General features: G+C 32.6%; 1 protein-coding gene across 20 annotated transcripts; it reads left to right on the top strand.

The window, feature by feature from the left end:
* Nucleotides 1-1,505: 1,505 nt before the first annotated feature.
* Nucleotides 1,506-15,341, top strand: LOC115952835 (putative disease resistance protein RGA3). 20 transcript variants are annotated; one of them, XM_031070148.1, is made up of 22 exons: nt 1,507-1,707; nt 1,834-1,882; nt 4,260-6,826; nt 7,237-7,376; nt 7,481-7,779; nt 8,243-8,499; nt 9,155-9,309; nt 9,414-9,470; nt 9,739-9,836; nt 9,928-10,026; nt 10,129-10,174; nt 10,360-10,513; nt 11,027-11,305; nt 11,392-11,465; nt 11,553-11,590; nt 11,715-11,805; nt 13,005-13,069; nt 13,277-13,376; nt 13,508-13,576; nt 13,684-13,791; nt 13,960-14,064; nt 14,824-15,341. In XM_031070148.1, exon 3 carries the CDS (start codon nt 4,302-4,304, stop codon nt 6,669-6,671), a length of 2,370 nt encoding a protein of 789 aa, XP_030926008.1. In that variant the 5' UTR covers nt 1,507-1,707; nt 1,834-1,882; nt 4,260-4,301; the 3' UTR covers nt 6,672-6,826; nt 7,237-7,376; nt 7,481-7,779; nt 8,243-8,499; nt 9,155-9,309; nt 9,414-9,470; nt 9,739-9,836; nt 9,928-10,026; nt 10,129-10,174; nt 10,360-10,513; nt 11,027-11,305; nt 11,392-11,465; nt 11,553-11,590; nt 11,715-11,805; nt 13,005-13,069; nt 13,277-13,376; nt 13,508-13,576; nt 13,684-13,791; nt 13,960-14,064; nt 14,824-15,341. The 20 variants fall into 20 exon arrangements, with proteins under 20 accessions (XP_030926007.1, XP_030926008.1, XP_030926014.1 ...); XM_031070154.1 differs by lacking the exon at nt 10,129-10,174 and having other exon boundaries at nt 7,671-7,779; XM_031070159.1 differs by lacking the exon at nt 10,129-10,174 and having other exon boundaries at nt 9,155-9,252.
* Nucleotides 15,342-17,857: the final 2,516 nt, after the last annotated feature.

Raw genomic sequence — 17,857 nt, 5'->3', positions numbered from 1 at the left:
TGCTTGTAAAATTAAAATTTGCAAGGGTTTGGCCTTGAGGTTTGCTGGAAAATGTATTCATGAAGATATTCTAGTGTTAAGCAAGGAATGCATGGGTTTTGATTAAAGTTTGCACATACCATAGAAAGTTGGGTGTGACAAAAAAGAAACAGAGGTCGGTCCGTATATTTAACAGTAAACACAAGTGGGTAAGCTTTTTTGCACATTGTGATGTGGGTCTAGAAGATGAGTTTCAATTTGACGAGGCCAAAGCATGAGACCATTTTCTTCGAATTCTATAAAAAGGGACAAACAAACATATAGAGTGGGACCCTTCTATGTACCGAGCGCATAATTGAATCTGATAGTGGGAAAAAAGAGACTTTAGGTGGGAATCGAAAAAAGTCATTTTCTCACTTGGATAGTGGGTATAATGATAAGTATTAATTCGGTTACTTTTTCTTTATGATCATGTGAATCACCATGAATTGTGATAATCACGTGAGTGGCCAATTATTTTTGATAATAAGGAATTGAACCATCTATATCATCAGTTACATTTGTGAACGCAAGTTGGTGAAAATTAAATAGCAACGACAATCTTTCCCTACATAATGATAAACTGTTTTGAGCCGGTCCGGTGAGTAGAATTTTTTATTTTATTTTTTTTTTAAAAAAGTATTTTTTTAACTTTTTGAATTCATGATTATTCATTATTTTCACGGGTGTGTATACAAGAAATTGTATTTATTTATTTATTTATTTTTGTAAGAAGAAGAAGTAAGTATTTCCTAATATTTGTTTTTCCTTTCATCAAGTAATTTACCTTCCTCTTTTTCACATAATTTTATTGTTTTTTGTAATGATGACAATTTATGTTCACATGTGGTAATTGTTTACGAGTATTCGGTTTTATAGGTCAATAAAAACATGATAAATTTATTAATCATGTTAGAATCACTCGACTTTTACATAGTGTGTTTATTAAATAGGTTGACACGACATGACTCACATAACCTGTTTAATAAATAAATCATGTTAGGGTTGACATGACTTTGTGTGATCACTATAACTAGAAGCATAAATATTCTATCAAGACAAGAATCAATGTGTATAGAATTTTTTTTTCCACAATTTATTGTGTTAGCAAGTTGTTGTGAATGACAAAAAATAAAAATAAAAAATAAAAAGAGGTGTCATTGATAGATTCCTATAAAAACAACCATCCACCAATCATAACTTACCATCTGGATAGGCATTTATATTATTATTGTGAAGTAAGTTTTCATAGCAACTTTAATTCTTACGTAGATTTCTTCATGTGTTAACACAATAACAGCAGCCAACAAAGCCTGAGCCTAACAAACAGGAAACAGCAGAAGGTCATTTGGCTTTTCCTTTAATTATTATTTTTTCCCTTTCTTCTTCTTTCTCTCACACTCATGGGCTGTGCTTTTCTTTGTCCCCCACATTTGGCTTTAATCATGTGGAGTGCCCATGTGGGAAATTGGGAATCTTTGGGCCTTTCGGTTCATTAATAAAGCAGGAAAGAAAAATATAGCATCACCTCTTTTTCTATCTCTTCTTCTTCTTCTTCTTCTTTTTATCGAAGACATTCAGTTTAACTCTACATCTTCCTCTCTTTTTCGTCTACTTTCGTATTTAGTTTCTAAACAATTTAAACAGGCACTATCAAAGGCTCCAACAACTTTTCAGATTCTATCTTTTGTAAGTTTCTCTTTGTTTTCTTTTCTTTTGCTTTGTTTATTATTGACTTTCTTTGAGTTCTTACCTGCCATGGCAGCCAAGTATTCATAATTTGAGGAGTACTTACCTGTGGGTCAATGTAATTAGGGATTCAAGGGGGTTTGTGCTTGAACTGAGTACTTGAAAAAACATATTGGTAAGGGTTCTTTCTTTTATTTTTGGCCTAGAATTAAACACAAACTTTTTTTTTGCGTTTTTTTTTTTTGGAATTTATGTTTTTTTTTTAGAGGATTACGTGACTTGGTTTGGTTTTTTTTTATTTTTATTTTTTTTAATTAAAGAAATTTACTCTTCTTTTCTTTTCTTATATAGTGGGAATTGATGCTTCTCTTTGTAAAATAACGTGACAAACTAAAACTCACCTTTAGTGTAATCCTATTTTATCAATAGCATGTTACAATGTGATCCATAAGAACAAAATTTTCTTGCTATAGTGCTATCCATTCATCATTATTAATCCAATCAATAAATACTGCATGAATCTTTTTTTTATATGAATTTACTTTCTTTGTAAAATAACGTGACATAACACACCTACTACTTGGTTTAGTGTTTTTTTTTTTTTTTTATAGGAATTTTTTGAGGGGATTATGCTACTTAATTGGTTTCTCAATTTAAAACAAACACAAACACTTTTTATTTATTTATTTATTTATATATATATTTTTACTAAAGTTTACTTTTTTTTTCTCAAGTTGATGTATGCACAAATTTATTGGATTGCATTAAAGAGATATTGGAATGAAATATTAATTAAGATCGAGGGAGAGACTTTACAAGAATTATTGTATAATTCAAACCTCACATGAAGTGGTTGTTATCTAAAAAGTTATCGTAAAAAAATTTCTTTTGCAACATAAATTATATTTATCATTTGTATAATTTTATGTGAAATTCAATTTACCTTTTTTCATAATTATTAATATATTACTCCATCAAAAATGTTATGTACCCTTTCTCATTTTTAGAGGTTTTTTTAATGGATTTGTAGTAAGTGGCTAACTTTTAGGATTAAAACACTACATTTTAGGATTAAAATTGAGCCTTTTACTGTAAAAGAAATATATTTGACATTTTAATTCTTTTTAACTTTTGTTATGAATGTGTAGTAAGTGGCTAACTTTTAGGATTAAAACACTACATTTTAGGATTAAAATTGAGCCTTTTACCGTGAAAGAAAAAAAAAATGTTAGTTGCTAAATTTCAAATATAAAAGCTCTTTTAACTTTTTATTATGGATGTATAGTACATGGATAAATTTTAGGACTAAAACACAAACATTTTAGGATTAAATGCAACTTGATATCTGTCCTAAATAAAATAAAAACAGCAACACCACTAAAAAGAAAAAAAACGTGGATGCACATTTGAGCCTTTCCTTAACACCTCCCCCCCAAAAAAAAACCTAAAACAACAAAAATTTGAGCCTTTTACAGTAAAAGAAAAAAAAAATGGTAGTTGCTAAATTGTAAATCTAAGCTATTTTTAACTTTTTGTTATGGATATTTAGCACATGGCTAAATTTTAGAATTAAACACTACTTTATAACTATTAAAAAGGAAAAAAAAAATGTGGGTGCACATCTTGAGCCTTTCCTTAACCAAAAAAAAAAAATTCCAAAAAAAAAAAAAACTATAACAATTATATTTGTTTTGAATCTTTTACCGTTAGGCCTCGTTTGGGAGGATGGAATGAAATAGAATGGAAAAGAATGAAAAAAATAATTTTAGAATATTCTTCATTCCCTTGTTTGGGAGTTTAAGTGGGGGAAATGAAATAGGTAGGAGAGAACACTTATTCCTCTCTATTCCCTTTAAAACTCAAATTTTTATTTCCACTAAAATTGGGAGGAATGGGAGGGAATGAAATTAGATTTAATGATTCTTTTATTAAAACTCTCAAAATACTCCTATATATTCAACCATTTATTTTAAAATAGGGGTCTAATTGTAATATTATCATAAAATGATTTCATTCCATTCCCTCCATGTTACTCCAAACAAGATTACTTACATTCCATTTATTTTCATTCTTTTCCATTCTTTTATTTTAAAACATCCAATTAAGGTTACTTAATTCTATTCCATTCAATTCTTTTCTATTCCTTTCCCTTACTTAAATACATTCAATTTGATTTCATTCCTTTCCATTCCCTTATGATCATTTCATTCCATTTCCTTATGAACTCCCAAACGAAGCCTAAAAGAAAAAAAAATATTGGTTGCTAAATTTTAAATATAAGCACTTTTTAACTTTTTGTTATGGGTATGTAGTACATGGCTAAATTTTTGGATTAAAACATACTACATTTTAGGATTAAATGCAACTTGATAAAGGTCGATGGAACTGTAGATGCAAGTGATTCTAAAAAAGTGCATTGATAGATAATTTTAATTTTACTCCCCGACAAACAGTAGAGGTTCCTTTGGCTTTTCCTCTTACCCTTTTTGCAGGTTTAAAAGCAGGAAAGAAGAATACCAGTACCACCTCTAATTTGCGTTCTCTTTTTTCAGTTTCTTCTATTATCTATTAAACTTCCAACTCCAACTGCAAGTATGGCCGGGGTTCTAGTTTCTGCTCTCTTGGATCAGTTGACTTCAATCTTTGCTGAGAAGGCAAAACAAGAGATAGAGTTGGTCGTGGGTGTTGACGAAGAAGTCCGGAAGCTCGAAGACAATCTCCGAATGATCCAGGCGGTGCTCGAAGATGCTGAGAAAAGACAAATGACCGAAGCAGCTGTGAAGCTTTGGTTAGGAAAGCTCAAAGACACATCCTACCTGATGGACGACGTGTTGGATGAGTGGAACACTGAATTGATCAAAGCAAGGATCCAGGAAGAGGAGAAAGAAGAAGAGAATGCTGAAAGCTCTCATGCTCGGAAGAAGACGAAGGTAAGCTTCTCTATGATCCCTTCCCCTTCATCATGGCTCCGTCCAGTTCATAAACTTAGAATGCGTGACGGCTTTGCTCACGAAATAAAAGACCTGAGTGGAAAGTTAGATGAGCTTTTTAAAGAGAGAGTCGGTTTCGGGTTTCGATTGTATGGGGGCACTACAGTAGTTGAGCGACCAACAACTACCTCCCTTGTTGATGTGTCTAAAATTTGCGGTCGTGGTAAGGAAAGGGAGGAGCTAGTGAGCAACCTCTTGGGCAAGGATAGCCAAGAAGAAAAGAGCCCCCATGTCATCTCCTTAATAGGCATGGGAGGTATGGGAAAAACGACTCTTGCCCAACTAGCTTACAATAGAGATGATGTGCGGGCCCATTTTGAAATGCCAATATGGGTATGTGTTTCTGATCCTTTTGATCAGATTAGGGTTGCCAAAGCAATCATTGAATCTATCGAACGTAAATCCCCCAACATTTCTGAATTGCAAAATCTATTAGGTAGAATTTGTGATTTGATTAGGGGAAAGAAGTTTTTTCTTGTCTTAGATGACGTGTGGTCTGAAAAACCCAATGATTGGGAGCCATTCGAACTTGCACTCAAATTTGGTGCTCAAGGTAGTAGAATTTTGATCACCACACGTAAGGAGGGAGTTGCAAAGATGGTAAATAGTGCTTATACCATGAATTTGGAGGTACTGTCTAATGAAGACAGCTGGTTGATATGCAGTCAAATGGCATCTGTTGACAGAGATGATGAGCAACTAGGAAAACTTGGTCGAGAACTAGCAAATAAGTGTAAAGGCTTGCCACTTGCTGCAAAGATTTTAGGGATTGTCATGGGCGGCCAAAGAAGTAGGCAAAAATGGAAGAACATTTTGGACAGTAATTTATGGGAATTAGAAGATGTTCGAATTGGTGTTTTAGGACCATTCTTATTTAGTTATAATGAGTTGCCATCAGCAATAAAACAATGCTTCTTGTATTGTGCTAGCTTTCCAAAGGATTATCGCTTTTCTAGAAATGAGTTGGTCCACGAATGGATGGCACATGGATATTTGGGCTCGGAATCTAATATGGAGGATACGGGAGAAAGGTATTTTGAAAAATTAGTTATGCACTCCTTCTTCCAAGATTTTAAGCAAGATGACAATGATGATGATAAGATAATAAGATGCCACATGCATGATATGATTCATGACTTCGCCCAATTTATGTCAACAAATGAATGCATCACAATTGATGGTGACAAAGAGTTGGGGACAGATTGTAAAAGTGCTCGTCATTTGACATTAGAATTAAAGGAGGAAACACAATTTCCTGAATCTATCTATAGTGCAAAAAATCTACGGACTCTTTTTCTACGAACTCCTTATTTTGGAAGAATGGTCTTCTCATCTGCTTTATTCCAGCATTTGACATGCCTCCGGTCATTGAATTTGAAAGATAGTTCCTTTGAGAAACTTCCAAATGAAGTGGAAAAATTAAAACATTTAAGATTGCTCAATTTATCATGTTCTAACATTACAGAATTACCTGAAATGATGTGTAATTTATGTAATTTACAAACATTGGATATTAGCGGTTGTGGTGAGATTAGGAAATTACCCCAAGGAATGGGTAAACTAATTAAATTGAGACATCTTCTTATTGATGAGTGTGAAGAATTGACCGAACCCTTTCCAAAAGGGATTGGGAGATTGAGTTCTCTTAGAACATTAGAGAGATTCGTAATAGGTGGTATAAACAATACTGGGGAATGTAAACTTGGAGAGTTGAAGAATCTAGTCCACCTTAAAGGGTATCTTGGGATAGAAGGCCTGCAAAACGTAACAGATGTACAAGAGGCTGAGAATGCACAACTAAAAAATAAGATACACCTCCGTAACTTAAGATTAGAGTTTGGTGGGCAAGCTGAGGAGGATGATGAGGAGGATGAGGAGGATAGAAGAGGGGAGAATGATGAATTAGTTCTTAATGCGTTGGAGCCACATCCAGAGTTGGAGAGTTTATGGATTTATGAAATTAGTTCTCAGTGAATGTTGCAAAGCAGAGATAGGAGATCAATGGCCCAAGATTTCTCACATACCCAACATCGGCATTTATGGAGGAACTGTGTGAAGAGATGGTCGTCCAATGCAAACTTGAATCTCAGTTCGATTAGGGCTCTGCAAGTCGCATCCATTCAGATAAGGTAACTTCTTTCACTTTGTCTTCTTCATTTTTTACTTTCTTTGTTTTTATATCTATTATATATTCTATTTGTCTAGGAAAAAAAAAATTAAATTAACAATGTTCGTAGATAAATTCATCAAATTTGTGACCAAATAGTTCAATTTCATTTGCCCACTAATACTATTCACAAAATTACAAAAATGTGTTGGAGATTTTACTACTGCGTCTTAATTATTTTCATAATCCCTTGTTCTTCATTATGCTGTCTTGTTTTATGATTATCAAAAAAAAAAAAAAAAAAAGTTACCTTTGTTTATTGTATTTTTATTTTATATGGTTTTTCTTCTTCATACCAATGACAAGAAGACTCTTCTTTGTTAAAGTGTTTTCTCTGTGGTAAAATCCTCATGCTAAATATTTATTTTGTAGGCCTTATTAAACCAGAAATCAAATGAGAAGCATATTTTGTGCTGGAGAAAATTTGCATGTATGGATGCATGTTTGTAAAACACCCACAAAAGAAAGGCTTGCATTTTGTATTGCATACTGACAAATGAAAGGTCATTAAGGTATGTGATCATTTGCAACTTATGCAATCTTCTATCTATTAAATTTCTAGAATAAATATTTAGCATGAGCATTTAGCTCATAATCATCAGCTTTAACATTGCAGTTTAAAGAGTTTGAATCCAGAGGAGTGCATGTGGTTTTCTTGTCCTTTCGATTGAAGTGTTTCGTGCAAATAAAGAGGGAGAGAGTTGGATGTTAGCACTGGGATAAGAGGGAATAACTAGATAGAAGTCTGTTGTTTGTTTGTCTGTTTATGCCATCCATGGTTGAATAATTTTGGAATGACAATGTAGAAGGTGAAGAGTAGTAGACTGGACCAGTTCAAAAATTCCCCAAATTCTGGAATCAAGGCCATTCAACTTTTTGTTTAATATGGGCACTTTGATTATAGTTCTCCTACAGGTAACTTCTTGTATTTTTTCAGCCCCTTTTTGCTATTGTTGCATTTGCTTCTTTGTACATTTTTAACAACTATAATGTCCAACCTATCAAGGGTCTAGGTATGTTTCACTCTCATTTAGTCCAGAAATAATGCAAAAGTGTTTCATGCTCCTCGGGCCTCATTCAATCTGATTTGATTTGGTGATACATGTACTTTTTTAATGGATATCATTGAGTATATTATTTTAAAAGTTTTAAAATCCTAGCACATAGCACAGGTTTTTTTTTTTTGGGTAAAAATCTCCATTATCAATTCAAAGATAATTAGATAATTCGCATCTTTTATCTATATGCTAATCTTAAGATGAAAGAGAAGGGCTCTTTAGGCTCCAAAATGATTTTGCTTATGATCAAGTTTTATAGATAAAGGGTTAGATGCTTGCAAGTTTTATGTCAATATCGTATGTTTTGTTTCTTGTCTCAGAGGCTGAAGTGATTCTTTACATTGAAGAGTGTGAAGTATAAGAGGTGACCACCAGTCAAGAAGAAAAAATTACAAATACCTTGGCTTTGTTAGTTGGATGGAAAGAGTTGGATACTCTTTTCTGGAGCAACATTCGTGGAACGGTGGAAGTGAATAACATTTTCTTAATAGCCTATTACAACTTCTTTGCTGCCTCAATCTTATCCTCACTCAACAAGTTTCCTCTATGGTTATGGTTTATTTCCTTCATGATATAGGTAATTATAGAAACACTACACATAGATGTACTCTCTCTCTCTCTCTCTGCTTTCGGCTGTGGCAAATTATAACTTCTTGCCTCTATTCTTTCACTTGTCATTATGTCTTTTATCACACATTCATACATGGGGGCTTTCAACTTTCTAATAAAATCAAGAACTGTTTAATCATGCTTCACAACCCCCCCCCCCTTTTTTCTTTTCTAAGTTTGTATTTTTCCCAACTGTTACATTTTTTTTCAAATGGGTTGTGGTCTTATGTCAATTCTTTCTTATAAGCAATTAGCCTTTACTTTAAATATTGAGTAGTTTCAAAGCAGAGAATTTAGTTTTGTAAAAAGACAGTTGGCTGTCATTTTTTTTTCTGATTACAAATTTTGTGAGGAAAAGTGCAATAAGAAAGTATGTGTCCAAAATCCATTGCTTAGATATGACTAATAAAAAAAGAAAAAGAAAAAGAAAAATCCATTGCTAGATATGCTTTTTAGTTTTTATCTTTTATTTTCATTTTTTGAGGGGTAGTAATTCTAGAAGTTTCACTAGAATTCATGTTTGGTACCACAAAATAATCTCAGTTGCAAAGCTTGACAAAAATTTTCTCAGCTCATGCTTTGTGTTTCATTCTATCATTCCGTCTTCTTGTTTTATTGTGCAGGGTGAACTCCAAACTGTGTCATTTGGGAAAGCACATCTTGCACAAGAGGGAATGGTCATGCAAAAAACTTTGGCACCATGATTGGAACATCTCGAGGGGTCAGTTGCATCTCCAAAGCTGTCTGCAGAATTCAGGAGCAGAGCATGTTGCAAAATGTTTGACATTAAACTTTAAGATTTGAATTTACGTAGTAGTCTTTGCCTTGGTAAACAGCTCCAATTTATATGTTTAGTAATTGTTAACTCTTGCATCTTAGCAGTTGTACTTTCGTGGAGTAGATGGGACTTGGAAAGAACTTCTGTGATATTAATATGTGGTAATGCAATTTGATTCAACACAAATATTGGTTTGTTGTACTGTGGAGGTGAAATTGGATTATTTTAGGATCCCTGATTTTGTTAGGACTGGGTTGTGTAATATTAAGAGCCTTTTAGCTCAACATCTCATAGTGTTTCCAATGGAAACATCCAGGTTGTAACTATATATATATATATATATATATATATATAAAGTAACACTAAGAAGCTTCTGCAAAATGATAAGTAAAAATTTGAACTTGTGTAAAAGAGCACTCTACTTTGCAGGAAACTAGAAGGTGTGCTCTCAAAGTTGTTATAGATGGACTTCCTAAAACCATTGATAAAGACATATTGGAAGTCTGGGATGCTTTGAATAATTTGTGGTGAGTTTTAGATCACATCTACCTTATCTCCTAATGAAATCATATGTTTTAATCTCATATAATTGAAATCTGGTTGCCACTCATAATGCAGGCCACAGAAAAAGGTCCTTGCTGTTTACATACCGTAAACTAGACTCATTAAGCCTGTGTTTGAAGTTCTACACATAGAGAATGGTGTTGTGCATTACAGGTAGGCTTTGTACACATCTTTTTACTAGAAGTTCCTAGTTTTTGAATGTTCCAAAGTGATAATGATCTAAAAGATTGGCTTTTTCCAAATGCTTCATTGTAGTCTTAGCATTGTCTGATTTCTTCGTCTTATCAGCCTTACTTTGAAGGTCTGTATTTTGTTTCTTTAGTAAAGTAGATGAATTTTCCCATATGAGGACCAACTAGATTCTTGAATGAACAGTGTTTTCTACTAGATTCTTATGACTTTTTGGTCTTTACTGCCTCAATCCCATCATGTCTTTCACTCCTGGAGTTTCCTAATTAATTTTGGTTTATTTCCTTAATTATACAGATGATTACAGAATGCTGAAGATAAATGTACTTTGTAACTACTCCCTCTCCCTCCATTTCTGGTTGAGGCAAAGTGTGATTTCTCTTCCCTCTTTCTCTTTTCACCTCTTTTTGGAGCCATAGCTCTCTTGTTTGATCACACATTTATTTACTAGGTACTTATAGCTTTTCAAACAATCAAAATAGTTAAAAATGCTCCATAAATTTTTGTTTATTTCTTGTATGCGTTAGTTAATTGATTTTCTTAGCAGAAAGCCATATAACTACATTACATGATTGTTTATAGTTAAGAAATAGGTACACGTGAAATGAATAGTTTTTATGTTCTTTGTTTTCGCTTTCGCTTTCCAACAAATTTCTTGAAAAATAGGACATGTTCTTATGTCCGTTCCTTTTAAGCAATTATGAGTTGGAGCATTTTATAGTTTCTAGCAAGAGAAGAATTTTAGTCGTAAAGAAGCAACTAGCCCTTCTATTTTTTTTGTTATAAAAATTGTATAGTTGAGAAAGGATAATGACAATGATTTTTTAGGTCAAAAATATTGCTCGACATAATTATGGTATCTGTTATCCTAGAAGTGAAACTAGAATGCCCCTTTAGTAACACCCAATAAAAAAAAAATCTTCTCCTTTAATTCTCTCATTCTTTCTTCTTGTTCATTATGCAGGGTGAGTTGGGAACTGTGATGTGTTTGGATAAGACATCCCATGCAAGAGAGACTAGTAAATGCTCCTTTTTAAAAAAAAAAAAAAAAAAATTCTTACCTTTTGTTACCATCCATAATTTCCTAATTCTGGAATGGCTTAATAAAAGGTGGACGAGAAGATTGGACCAATTAAAGAAAAAAAAATCCAAATTTGTCATCAGAATGAGCAAAAAATATAGGTATTGAAGCCATATAACTCTTGCCTTTGATAAGGGTACCTCAATTCTAATTTTCCTTCAGGTAACTTTTTATTCTTCTCTTTCCATGATGTTGCTGCATTTTCTTTTTGCTCCATAGTTAGTAACAATAATTTCCAACCTATTAAGGGTTGAGGAATACTTAGCCCTCATTCTGGCTAGACATCATGCAAAATGTTGCGTTCCCTTGGGCCTCAGACATTGTGAGTAAATTTCTAACTACAAAGCTCCGTTATCATTTCAAAGATGCAGCAAAAACAATCTTGACTTCAAATGCTGGTGTTCTGTAGGGGCCAGTCTATTTGGTGACACAGAAAAAGCAACCGAGGTAATTGGCCAGCAAAATCTTTATGGAATCTCTTATCCATATTTTTGAATGCTCGTAACTATTACATTAAAAATATATATATTGGCTTTTTAATCAATGTCATATGCTTGTTTCTTGTCTCAAGGCTAGAGTGTTCTGTGGCATGCTTGGGAACCAACCTCCGGGTAGAAGAAGATATTACAAACATCCCAACTGGAAGAGTGTGGGCATGGGAGGTAACTATCGGATACTGCTTTTATGAAACCAACATTAATGGAAGTGAATAAGAGTTTCTTGTTGCTTATTACGATTTCTTTGCTGAAGGAGATTTTTACTTTCCTTTTTTGAATGGAAATCACAGAGGAAATCTTTATGATCTTTTTCTCCCTCCTCTTTTGGCTGAGGCAAAGTAAAATTGCTTATGACTCTTCGTGCCTTTCTGCTCCTCTCTGTCATACTGTTCTAGTGTTGATGTATCCCATTCATTTATGAGGGTTTTCAGGTTTCTAATACAATCAAGAACTAGATACTCATGTTTCATAAATTCAATTCACTTTTTTTTCTTAACTAGTTGTCAATTATTCCTATTAGACTGCCCCAAATCATTGCATTGAATAATTGCTGCATCTTCTCACCATTGATTAGAACTAAATTTCAACATCTTATCACAATCGGAATTTTTTATGTACAAGACTAAAGTAATTGTAAATAACACTGAAACCACACCGTAACAAGAGTTCAAGGCTACCTTTCTTTTGGGCCAGTGTCTGCTTCACTACTATTAGTTGCTTAGCTTTTATCTGATTAGCATTCTGAAGCACTTAGTTCACCTTGATATCTTTTACTAATGAAAAGAAATTTCTTTAAAATTGGTCTGCCATCCTATATTGATTCCTTTCTCAATAAATTATAATGAGTTGGAAGATTGTTTAGTTTCTAAACATAAAATTAAAATTAGTTGAAAAGCCAATTGGACATCAATATTTTGTATTATAAAATTTAAAGAAGAAAGGGGGCAATGAGGAAAGATAAAGATACCAAAACAATACATAGTTTGTTAGACACCATTTTGGTGGCTATGGTTTTAGAATTTGCACTTGAATGCACGGTTAGTACTACAATGGCAACAACAGAAACAAAAACAATTCAAAGGCTTAGAATGCACAATTATAAATACAAAATAATTTATGTGGCAATCTTTAAAGATGATTTTTTTTTTTGATAAGTAAGAAAGATGTTTATTAAAAAAAAACTGCTTTATGCAAAGTAGCACAATGCAAAAGAAAGATTACAAAAAAGGAAAGAAAAGCAGAAACATAAAGGAAAAACTAATTACAGAGAAAAAGAGAGCTAATAAGGAACAACAAGAGAGAATCACTAGATGTTATTATTTTTCTTTTATTTATAATTCATTTTGTCTTATTTATTATGCAAGGTGAACTTGAAACAATGTTCCTCATGGAAGAAAATCTTGTGCAAGAGGGAAACGTCATGCAAAATGTTAAATTTTTTTGTAGCACCATAATCTTGACATCACATGGCTTAGTGATGCCTCCAAAGTAGTTTAACCATTCAGGCCCGGGGAATATACTAAATATATATATTGTTTGCCACCGATAACTTTATAATTTCATTTTCATAGTCGTCATTAACTTGGCAACTCCAGTTTATATGTTCAGTGGTTGTTGATCTATGCATTCCAACCAGTTGCACTTGCTTGGAGTAAATGGAACTTGAAGAGGGACTCTATGATCTACGTGGTAATGATATTCGGGTTGGCGTGAATATTGGTTTTCTTGTTGCAGAGGTAAAATTGGATTCATTTTATGATCCCTTATTTTGAGATGCGTGGGCTATGCTATGGAACATTAATAAGTTGCTGTGAAAATGATAATTTACAAATGTGTAACTTGCATAAAATAGTATCCTTCTCTGTAGGAAACTAGAAGGTGTGCATTCAAAGATATTGTGGCTGGACCCCCATAAAACATTGATAGTGGAACTCCGGTAATCATATGCTTTGTTTAACCTGTGCATTGTGAGTCTGATCTTATCTCCGATGCATATAATTTAATCTCAAAATTGTCTCAAGCTGGTTATTAATCCTTATTCAGGTTACAAAGTCTTTTGGTTCTGACACTCACATGGATGAGGCCTAACATGCTGTATTGATGCCCATGTTTGAAGTTGTAAGCATTGAGAAGGATTTGCACGCTGCAGTGGTGAGCTTTACCCTTATCTTTTAACTAGAAGTTCCTAGTTCATGACTGTTTGTATTGATGGTCCAAAAGATTGGCTTCCAGTCTTGTGCTTTGTGGCCTTAACATTGTCTGATTTCTCTCATTCAATAGGCTTACCTTGATAATTTGATTTTTAATTTGCTCTTACAGTCCGAGTGTCCACAAATTTTACAGTTCGCCACTTATTTGCATGTACGTGAAATTGAAGGCCATATAGTACAGGCTATGGTATTGTGTATCTCATTCAACATATAGGTAACTACTTATCCTTGTTCTTTTTTATCATCTTACCTTTTTCATATTATCTAAGAACTTAAACAATAAAATCTGTAATTATAATTTCCATTTTTCTTATTATAACCAACACATTGCTCAATATCATTATACTATGTTATTGTAGGGGATTAAGAGGACTAGTTGATATCTTATTTTCCAATGGTTATGCTCAACTCCAGCCAAATTAAAACTCTTCCTTTTCTGCCATTGGGAATGGCATAATTTTCTGAATCTTGCACGTTTTGTATACTTACACTAAATACTTGTGATTTTCTTTTGGTGTCAAATCCACTAAAATTTTCATAGCAACGATGGTCTTACATCCAATGCTGGGAAAATTTATCATGATGTTCAATATCGTTTTCAAAACATTTAATTGTGAAAGCACCTGATTGATTGTTCAATTGAGTTTACAAGTGCTTAAATGTTGGAATTATTCTCATATTCTTTACACTTCCACAAAATTTGGAGCGGAGAATTTCATCAAAATTCACTTCTGGTTCACACTTTCACAAGAATGATTTTATAGTCAGTTAATCTACCAATACCATAACCTACAAATCAAAGGGTGAATAAGAGGATTTACCATTATTGTGAATTAATAAAATGATCTTGGTATTAAAGCTAAGGTTTCCATGGAGTTGTCTAAATACCCCTTTAGTTTGGAGATTTTTGTTTATGGGCTTTGCTTATGAGTATTTTTAACAATTTTTTCCCCTTACATCTTTGGCTGTGCAGTCTTGAACATTTGGTGAAGCACATTTTAAATTGGTGGGAATTAATAAGCAACGATGTACCTCAGAAAGCCATTTCTTACATTCTGGTACAAGTACAGTTGATTGATAAATCTCTACACAGTCAAATGACAGAGCTCCAAAGGGCAAAATGGAAAATCTCTATGCTTGATTTGTAGACACAACTGTGTTGGTTGATGAAACTCCATTAACATATCATAGGCGCATCAATGTAGCATGTCATGGAGTTCAAGAAACAATATTGTGAAGCAGTGGCACACAGCACACCAAGAAATTTATGACCAGTGAACTCAGTTTTTCAATTTCGAGCCTAGAATTTGCATCCAACATTTACATGTAATTCCAGATTTTTGAACCATTTTTGTGCTGTGACTTGTGTATAGCCATGAAGCTTTCGGGAGTATGCATTTTTTTTTCCATCATCCTCCTTTGACATGCATGTGATGCTACTCATGGAAATTTTTTTGTAAACTTGCTTTCATCTGGATTGTTGATGTCCAATATGGTTGTGGTTTTACTGCGGTGAACTATTTGATGTTCAGTCCCCAGTGCTATGATTGGAAATCAAGTAGGAGATCAAATGAAATTAGCATTGGTATTTGGTGGGCGATCAATTCCAAGTAAAACTGGAACATCACAAACCTTAGATGCCATCAACTACAATGCATGTTTTAGGTGCCTTATACTTGAGATTATAGAAGTGAGATTGCTATATACTTCTATCTGTAACTATCTTCTCAAAGTAATAAATCTGTGTGACATTTTCTTCTACAATAATAAGTCATTTTTCCTTGAAAAGTCATTGAATAATGCTGTATATTCAAGGTGGGGTGACTTGCTAGTATTAGTGAGCATAACAGTTACATTTGATATCTGTCTTGCTAACACAAAAAAGTCTTGCATCGAACCTACTTTCATAATAAGAATGTCTCTATTACTTCATTTAAGTTCCTACAAATTTGTACATAAAGATTTATGAAGGCTAACTTTTGAGCGTGTTAGGCTCTATACCATCTATTTGTTCACTTATTAGGCAGTTAGCAATTATGGCCATGATAAAGCCACAACCTTTTTTTTTTCTTTTTTTTTTTGAGAAAAAAGCCATAACCACATTATTTTGTTAAAAGGTCAACGTGATATTATATTATAGTCCTATTCATTTTTTTTTATCCCACAAACCGTAAGCTTGCTGGACCATGTTGATTACTTTACCGGACTATTTTATGATTTTTTTATTTTTTATTTTAAAAGGACTATGTTAATGTTATGACTTTTATGGCATAATTTAATAGATGTGAAGGTAATGGCATTAGCCAAAGTCTAAAATTTTAAATTCTATTATACACGCATACAAACATATAATATTATATAACTTAGATTGAGTCTCATATTTTGATATTCAATAACTTGTTCATAAATATACTATTATGTTTGAATTTGAATTATTTAATTGTTGAACATTAACTTAAACTTGAGCTTAACGTCTTTAATAAATTAACAAATATACACATCTTTTTTTTGGGTAATTACATTATCATTTTTTGAAGTTTGGAAAAATGACACTTCACTCCAAAACTTGAAGGGAAAAAATATTTTTTCTTTTACATTTGTTTGTCCAAATTTTATTAAATTAATATTAAAAAATTGTGTACTAATATGGTGCTTAAGGGTAGGTTTCCAAAATTATCCTCAATTTCAAAATTAAAAAACCTTATTTTTAAATTTTAAATTAAAGTGTAATTTAAAATATTAAGTAATAAATTTTTTTTTCCTTTTTTTTTTCCTCGACAAGTTATAGAGAGATTTGTAGTTGCAATCATTTTTTTTTCCTCCATGAGTTATAGAGAGATTTGTCATTGCAAATGTTTTGGCACTTGATAAATTTTATACTTTTATTCTAAATTTATAAAGAGATTCTTAAAGAAATTTGAAATATTTTGTTATTAATATAAATAAAAGGGAAGAGTGTTGATTTCTTCAAACCTTAAGGCTCAAAGAAGGGGAGCATTATTACTTTTTTTTTTTTTTTCCTTAAGTCACACTCAAGTTATAAACAAAGAGCTTGGTTTATTTATAAACCAATCCACAAATCAGTATATTCCATCCCCCTCCCTACCCCACTCCAATTTGTTTTGTTCTAACTTAGAGAAATAGAAAAGGAAATGAGTCCATGCCTCTCGATATTATTCAAAAAAATAAAACAAAGGTTTGAATTTGCTCTTTTGCTACTGTCATTGGATCAATCTATTTTTCCATAGAATTTGCAATTCAATAATGTTTTTTATTTTTCCTCAAGGGAAAAACACTAAAACAAAAACATGGTGGAAGCTATGAAGATCTTTGACTTTGAGGTGGGTTGTCGTGCTTATGGCCTAGAAGAGCCCCACTAATTTAGGGACCATTAAAACAAGTACAGAATGCCAATTTTGCTAGCAGATCAACAACATTTTTTTTTTTTTCAATGAGCAAAAATTTTAAACTCCATCTGATAATTTTATTGGATATTAAAAAAAAGAAAAAAAGAATGAAAAACTAAATTTAATTTTCTGTTTTCATTTATATAATAAAACAAATTGACTTGTTTAACTGCCTAAATTTCTTTATCCTATCCCTTCTCTAGTGAAAAATGGAAGGAAATTTTTTTAAAAAATAAAAAAAATAAATAGCGATTAAATTGGTCAGCCATTAGTTTTTAGGTACAAAGGCCATCTAAAATTAACCCACCAAATTATCTAGTTCATTTTTTTATTGGCTTAACCTCTATATCTTTCTTGGCTTCTTAACTTGGAATCAGAATCTTCTCTCTCTGTCTATAACCAAATTCCCACGATTTCTATGTTCCAATATTTATATATTATATATCTCTCCCTAGCACACCTACATTCTGTACATCATATTAATCATGACATGTAAGACAAGAGTCTGTGGCCAGTGTTTGTTAATACTATCATAACAACGACCCAAGGTTTGTGTTCACACCCAACTGTCTTTTTCAATCAAACCTATGAAACAGGCCT

The sequence above is a fragment of the Quercus lobata genome, chromosome 7 (assembly GCF_001633185.2).
Source record: "Quercus lobata isolate SW786 chromosome 7, ValleyOak3.0 Primary Assembly, whole genome shotgun sequence".
NCBI classification, from domain to species: Eukaryota; Viridiplantae; Streptophyta; class Magnoliopsida; order Fagales; family Fagaceae; genus Quercus; species Quercus lobata.
The sequence above is the reverse complement of the archived record's forward strand: the minus strand, read 5'-3'. Positions and strand labels throughout refer to the sequence as shown.

What these genes read in the sequence shown, in the direction of transcription:
- LOC115952835 (XM_031070147.1), top strand. Translation starts at nt 4,302, where the DNA reads ATGGCCGGGGTTCTAGTTTCTGCTCTCTTGGATCAGTTGACTTCAATC.